Here is a 7,337-nt window from a genome sequence, read left to right as displayed (position 1 = left end):
AAAAAAAATTACTATTGATCTCTGATAGTACATAAATAATAGACATAATATTATATTATAGTGTATCCTATACTATATTATAAATATCATTATTTTCCTTTACAACTAAATATATCATTCTTGTTTCAAATTATATTTAAACAAATCATACAATATTATGTATTATTGTATTAATCAATTATTTAGATAAAATATCATATCTAACAGTTACAGTTCAGAACTTTAAGTTCTTAACCTAGCAAGATGAGATTTGAAATACGTACAAAATATGTTTAATAACATTTTTGTATTATTTTTATAACAATCTAACCTATTTTTTGTCAGGTAATTTTTAAAATTCACAAGTTTTATGAATCTATATTCTAATAAACTATCCACATTATACATGTTAAAATCTGTGTTTGTCTAATAGATTATTTGAATTGTACTAATAGTTGTTTATTATAAAGGCTTATAGTACAATTATTATAATTAACCAATGCTAGTGCCCTAAATTGTGGTACTATAGTCCATCATACTCCATAGGATATGTATTTTGGAGTCAGTACATAAACTTGGCTTACAAAAGCATCTGGAGAAAATTTGATTGGATGTCAATAGACACATCAGTCGTTTACATAGCAAGTAAATTCAGCATAAATGCATAATATAGGATTAAGTTATACAACTTTAGATATTTTAAATTTATATCAACCTATTATTTTGGTCAAAAATTATGGATTTATCGAAAAACATTAAAATTGTATATTGTGATAGGTATACTTGCCTATACCTTTGTATCAGCAATTGTAGCTTGTTGGTACTTGGCATTTGCCTTTAAAAGAAGTAGAAGTAGTAGAACCCATACAACTAATTTATAAGAATTAGATCTTTCATTCAAAAAAGTTTTGTAAGTTGTAACTTATACCTTAGTTTCTAAATTAGTTATACCATGAGTAGGTTAAGCCAAGCTATAAGCAAATAAGCAATACATTTTCCCAAATAATTGAGGAATTTTCATATGTTTGGGACGTTTAGTTATCGATTTTTCTATTATCAAATGGCGTTGGTTGAGGTTGGGTCGCACGCCCACGGTCTGTAGTTTAGTGATAACAGCCGTTTAATATCAAACCTAACCTCAAATTTTAAAGCGGCATTGAAATATCGAATCAATGAATTATTAATTTTTTTTCCATTGAACATCAAATAATTATTAATTTTTTATAATTTAACAAATATTACCAAATTAGAAATACTTTACTTAATAGCTAATATTTCTGTTTTAAATCTCTTAACTTCTAATCGAATGAAGTAATTAGGCAATTACTAATTTATCGTTTTAATTTGATAAATTTGTTTCATTGTTTGACGAATTTAACTATTTTTTGTCATATAAGACTTCATTAAATCTAATTATGTTTTCGAAGTCACTGATCAGTTTTTGCAGACAAGGATTAGGTTCTTCAAAAATCGTGCAGAACGTTCTATGTAAGTTCGTGGTGATTCGACAAAAAAATGACCTTGTTTGTCTTATGACATGCTTTTTGCATATTGCATATTATGGTGTTAATAATTTGTCTGACAAATCGTTCTAAGAGTTATTAAAAATGATTCAGACCATATTTAATAATTAAAGTGCTCTTGTTGTTTAAAAATTAGTAATTCACTAACATTTTAATAGTACTTACCAAATGGATTTTACAATTATTTTATAATTTCCATTTTAAGACAATGTGATTTCTGTTTACAAAAATGTTTATTCAAATTGTGTGTAACAAAGTATATCACAATTTCAATTAAATTATGTTCTAAAAGTATATCCTTTTTTCCTAACTTGTATTTCTTTTGTTTTATACTGATTTTCAGAGATCATTACAATATAGATAAATATAGACTATTATAGTATGTATTTTATAAATTTAACTTAAGTAAATCATTAATAAACACTTAGCAATATACTTGTAACATCCTAAATTCCTAACTATAATTACTTCTTTATTTATGTTTTTATTGAAATCTACCTGACTTGGAATCTAATAATATTGGTAGCACTTGACTAGTTAAACATAATCCTAGTTTTATTATTTTGACACTGAAAATGCCATTACTTGAATACATCACACTAATATTAGCTACTTAAAGTTCATATAGTTTAAACATAAAATAATACATTTTTAATGACTATCTACCTATTAGAATATAATTAAGTATAATTTATTTATTCACCTAAGTTTTTATTAATATGCCATGTTTTTATTTAGGTAAACGTAATTTGTATGAGCGTGCAGCCATAGGATTGGATAAATATGAGTTCTTCAGAGAAAAAATTGATAATCAATTTTCTGATTCAGATAAACATTTATTTCGAGAGCGTATGAAGTCTTTTGCAGATCCTGAGTCTAGTAGTTTAATTTTTACTGAAGACTTAAAACAAATTGTACACATGGTAGGTGATAATGAAGAAGATTTAACGCTTGTAGAAAAAATGATGAAAAAGTAAGTATTACTTCTTTGATTTATTTAAAATGTATACATTCCAATTAAAAATATAATAATTGTAGGTATAATAAGCAAAACCAAGGATTAAGATTTGGAAATTTTACTTTTGGTCCAGTTGTGATGCGAATGTATTATCATCTCAATAAACCTGATCTTGCATTGAAAGTAAAGATAAACTGTAAATATTATAATATACACAAAAATCTTAATTGCAATCTTTTTTAGTTGTTTAATGATCCGGAAATGGATGGATTCTTCAATCATTTAAGTTCTTATCAAATACTCATGGACTTATTATTTGTAAATGAAAAGTTTGATCAAATATTACTTGTATATAAAACAATTCAAGATAGACAATTACAAATTGCCAAGTTTCCTAAAGGCGTAATGATGTTAGTTTTTGCTGCATGTTATAAATTGGTAAGATTTTTATTCAATATGTGCTTACGTTTTGGTACATTGAATATGTGACCTACTTGAGGAAATTAATTTTTATATTATGTTTTCTGTGAATCATATTATTTTATATTGAGCATTATTTAAATATTAAAGATTGCCTTAGCTTATCCATTTCTAAAATTCTATTGTTTTAACAGATGTGTCTTTAAAGTTCATAACAAAAATGGTTTAATAATTAAAAAATTGCTAATGATTTCCAATAATATGTGTAATTTTATTTTAGAATACAACTGAAAGTTTTGAATATGCATGTAAATTATGGAGTGAACAACAAGAAGCTGGCCATAATCCAATCAGAAAAACAATAACTTTTTTTGCTGCTAATGCAATCAATCAAAATAGTCCTCATATCGCTCTTGAAGTTATAACATCGGTGCGAAATCAATCATATGTGACACTCCGTAATATAAAAGTGGTTGCATTATGTGATTTGGGCCGAATTGTTGATGCTTTGCCTCTTCTAAGAAGTGTATTATCATTAGATCAACCAATGTCTGGTGGCCCTGTGATAAAACAAACTTATTGTAGAGATGTCGTAAGTATATTATTATTACATTTAATAATTGATAAATTATTATTACTCTATATTTGATTAATATTAAATATTTCAACATTTTTTGAATGCATTTTGCTTCTAATAGTGAAATAAAAATATTGTTGGTGAATTACAATTAAATGTAATATTTAAATACTTCAAATACGTTCAGCTATAAATATTTTTTTATTTTTTAATTACAAAGTTGTTAGATAAAATTAGTGCTGCTAGTTAAATGATAACTAATTTTAAAAACAAAATAAAAAAATTATAATTATAAACAACTTTTTACATTAGTAATGTAATTTACTGAAATATATTAGTATATAGGAAGCAGTTGATTATCATTGGTCCATTATTCTTGCCTGACTATCAATTTTATTTGTATATTTTATTATAATAAGTTAGTTTTGACCAACGATAGTTATTTAATTATTGTCTATAATTAAATGTTTATAAATAATTGGATCTTAGTAGGTTGTAAAATATTTAAAATCAATCCATACAATGGAATTGATGAAATTTATAGAATAATTTCATTAGAGTTCAGTATTAATGCATTAAAAAACATAACATTTATACATGTAATTTTAGGCATGTTTAAAAATAAACAAAATTCAAATAAAAGTATATTTTTGTCTTTATGGTAAATTGCCAAAGTTCACCTATTACTTGTTATTTTTTTCTATCCAAAACCTATGAATTGTTTACAACTTTGCTGAGTATAGTGAATATTATATTGAATTAACAGATAATGTTGAAAATATTTCATTTATATTTGATTATAATGTTTCATTTAAAAATTATGTTTTTAATAGTATTCTAGTTATCTAAGTAGTTTTAAAATGTTTAACAAGTGCCAAATGTATAACTTATAATATGATTTAAGCCAAAAAAACTTTTACTGAGTTAACCTTTTATTACATGTAAAATAAAATGGTCAATTGAAATAAATTTGATTTATAATTAAGAGAATTTTATTAGTTCCTTATATTATATCATAATAGTTAAGAAATAATACTACTCACATTTTATGTTTTTTTTTCTTATAAAATAGTAATGGCCGAAATTGAATTAAAATTTTGTTCATTAAAAAAAAAATTCAACCTATCTTCTAAAATAGTTACTTAATTAGTTTAATGATTCGGAAAAGTGTTGTGAGGAAGAGTCTGTTAACGAATAATATGTTTTTGTTTGTCATATAATCTGATTAATATCTCTATTTATTTGAAAAAATTGAACAATTACCTATATTATTTGATACCTTCACTTTTGTAACACTATTTATTTTTTAAATAAATCCATAATTGTTTAATAGCAACACACATTAATATTATTGATATTTATTTATACTATTTTAGATAAATTTAGTGAAAGCTGCTGCTGAAAAACATAACGATAAAGAAATATCATTAGAGCTAGATAGAATATTTAACCAACTAGAAGAGTTAAATATGATTACTGAGACTGTAAGTAATACAATTTTATTTTTACTTCTTATAAGTATGTATTTAATAATCATGATAATTTTTTTTTTTCTAGACACTTGATTCTCTTCTATGTTCAGAAATTAAAATGATCGATAGATCTGATACAAACAACAGAGAATCATTAGTAGGAGCAAGCTATCAATCAGGCCGACCATATAAAAAACGAGAATTTAGACGTCCTGGTATTAGTGATTTATTGTAATTTGATTTATGTAAATCATAAACCATTTTTTGTAGATTAATAATGTACTGTTTAAGTAATATTTAAAAAAATAAAATAAAGTTTAGTTTTTTTTTTATTGAAATATGGACATGGACATTTAATTACATATAATATAAATATTCATACAAAATTTGTAAATTAAAGAATATTACAACAATTATTTGATCTAGGTTGATACAAAACACATTTAAGTAATATTTACTATAGTGAATAAATTATGTTTACAAAAATGGAATTTAACAGAAAAACAATTTTATCAACTAATAATTAAATAGGTGATTGATTTTCAGTTCCTTATTAATAACAATTATTATCCATTGATATGGCTATTGAAATATTATTTTAACAATATTATGTTGTATTAAAAAAATATAAATTAGTAAAAGTAGTTAATGAATTATTCGATAGCATCAGTTTTGGCAACTGGGTATGGCTCTAGAACGGGGATGTGTCCACTATCGACAATTTCAATACCATCAACTGGTTTGTCTCTGGAATCGGTTTCTACTGATTCTGCTTCTCTAATTGTTTTCTGTAAATAATCAAATCAATTTTAACTAAATACTTATTTAAAATATTTTAGTTATTTATATATTATTTACCATTCCTTTGATAATTTTTCCAAATACAACATGGCGACCGTCCAACCAGGCTGTTTGTTTAGTGGTAATGAAAAATTGAGATCCATTTGTGTCTTTTCCGGCATTGGCCATAGATAGCCAACCAGCACCATAATGCTTCAGCTTAAAGTTTTCATCAGCAAACTTTTCTCCAAAGATGCTACGGCCACCAGTACCGTCACCTTTTGTAAAATCACCACCTTGGATCATGAAGTCTTTGATAACTCTGTGAAATTTACTGCCCTTGTAACCTTCGCCAACTGGTTTTTTCGATAGCTCAATAAAATTCTGTGCCGTCTTGGGTACAGTTGCGCCAAACACTCCGATTTCCACTCGTTGAGGTTCATTTGCTCCAACTTTGATGTCGAACCACACCTATCAAAAGATAAACATTCGTAATTTTTGAGTGCTTTGTGAACATGAGTTCATTGACGTGTCCAATTCAACTTACGATGTCAGTGACCTTAGGTCCTTTCTTCTGTTGGTTCTCCGATGCTTGGCTGTACATCACCACGAAAATTGTGAAAATCGTTAACGGTAATATGGCCCATTTCAAGAATGTCATGATTTTATAAGTAGATATCATATAACCTTTACAAATATAATAAGTATTACAACTAGATTAAGTGAGGAACACAAAAACTAAATTGGTTGGACTAACCGGTAAACTAATACTAAAGTAGGTATTATACTTCTACAGAACAATAATGGTAGAAGGTGGTGGGAGGAGAAGTGGTTACTGGGAAGACGTGAAGATGTGGACAAAAACTACACTATGTACCAAAGATAAAAATGTAAAATTCGTTATCAATTTTCTAGTACTATCGATAAAATAATCGATAGTTTTTTATTTTCGAAAAAAATATATTTAAATGGTTGAATACATTTAAATTTTGATGTATAGAAATAAAATAAAAACAATCGTTGGTCATTAATTTATATATTTAATTTTAGGCATAATTTTTCGACTCTTCATCTTATGTTCGTACTTCGTTGTAACTCTGAACATCGCAGTTAGGCCAACGATTTTAACATAAAATCGATGATTTTCTTAGTTTATTTATTTTTTCAACTAAGTAATAAAAAATAACAGATTTGAGCCTTGATGGCTTGATTTGAGTGTTTAACGTATGAAAAGAACCAGAAGGTCATTTTAATAATTCAATATAACATTATATTTATTTTTTATTTCTAAGCTGTAATTGAGGATAATTTTATGAAAATCAGTGGTCACGTCTGGCCATATATTTTCAAATAACATAAGTATATTATATCGTATTTTTAATAATTGTACGTAATGGTTTAACAGAAATAAGGAACATTACATTTTATCTACCCAGTCAAATTTACTACACAAAACTGAAGTATTAATAATAACTATTTATCATTTTAATTATTAAACAATAATCTTGAAAAATATTTAAATATTGTTGCATCAGGTGTTTTTATTTACGACTCACAATAGTTCACGAGAACGAGACCACCAAATGTCAAATTTTATTAATTTTAATGACAGTTGGTACAAAAAAAAA

The 7,337-nt window shown here is 25.5% G+C and overlaps 2 protein-coding genes across 2 annotated transcripts; one reads left to right on the top strand and one right to left on the bottom strand.

The window, feature by feature from the left end:
• The first annotated feature begins 1,166 nt into the window (after positions 1–1,166).
• Positions 1,167–5,267, top strand: LOC107173782 (pentatricopeptide repeat-containing protein 2, mitochondrial-like). Its single transcript, XM_015524458.2, has 7 exons — positions 1,167–1,467; positions 2,241–2,475; positions 2,541–2,643; positions 2,704–2,898; positions 3,161–3,472; positions 4,834–4,941; positions 5,015–5,267. Exons 1-7 carry the CDS (start codon positions 1,395–1,397, stop codon positions 5,162–5,164), a joined length of 1,176 nt encoding a protein of 391 aa, XP_015379944.1. The 5' UTR covers positions 1,167–1,394; the 3' UTR covers positions 5,165–5,267.
• LOC107173783 (peptidyl-prolyl cis-trans isomerase 5) lies at positions 5,241–6,526 on the bottom strand. The gene is made up of 3 exons (XM_015524459.2): positions 6,257–6,526; positions 5,788–6,180; positions 5,241–5,717 (listed from the first exon to the last, which is right to left on the bottom strand). The coding sequence occupies exons 1-3, from the start codon at positions 6,389–6,391 to the stop codon at positions 5,583–5,585; spliced, it is 663 nt and encodes a 220-aa protein (XP_015379945.1). The 5' UTR covers positions 6,392–6,526; the 3' UTR covers positions 5,241–5,582.
• Positions 6,527–7,337: the final 811 nt, after the last annotated feature.

This window comes from Diuraphis noxia, unplaced genomic scaffold (genome assembly GCF_037042655.1).
Source record: "Diuraphis noxia isolate RWA-SAM2 unplaced genomic scaffold, SU_Dnox_SAM2 contig0003, whole genome shotgun sequence".
Lineage (NCBI taxonomy): Eukaryota > Metazoa > Arthropoda > Insecta > Hemiptera > Aphididae > Diuraphis > Diuraphis noxia.
This window is presented reverse-complemented; position numbering and strand designations above follow the sequence as displayed.

Coding starts and splice junctions, on each gene's coding strand:
- LOC107173782 (XM_015524458.2), top strand. CDS start 1,395: ATGTTTTCGAAGTCACTGATCAGTTTTTGCAGACAAGGATTAGGTTCT. Junction 1,468..2,240: donor AATCGTGCAGAACGTTCTAT/GTAAGTTCGTGG, acceptor GTTTTTATTTAG/GTAAACGTAATTTGTATGAG. Junction 2,644..2,703: donor AACCTGATCTTGCATTGAAA/GTAAAGATAAAC, acceptor AATCTTTTTTAG/TTGTTTAATGATCCGGAAAT.
- LOC107173783 (XM_015524459.2), bottom strand. CDS start 6,391: ATGATATCTACTTATAAAATCATGACATTCTTGAAATGGGCCATATTA. Junction 6,181..6,256: donor GACCTAAGGTCACTGACATC/GTAAGTTGAATT, acceptor ATCTTTTGATAG/GTGTGGTTCGACATCAAAGT. Junction 5,718..5,787: donor GAAAAATTATCAAAGGAATG/GTAAATAATATA, acceptor GATTATTTACAG/AAAACAATTAGAGAAGCAGA.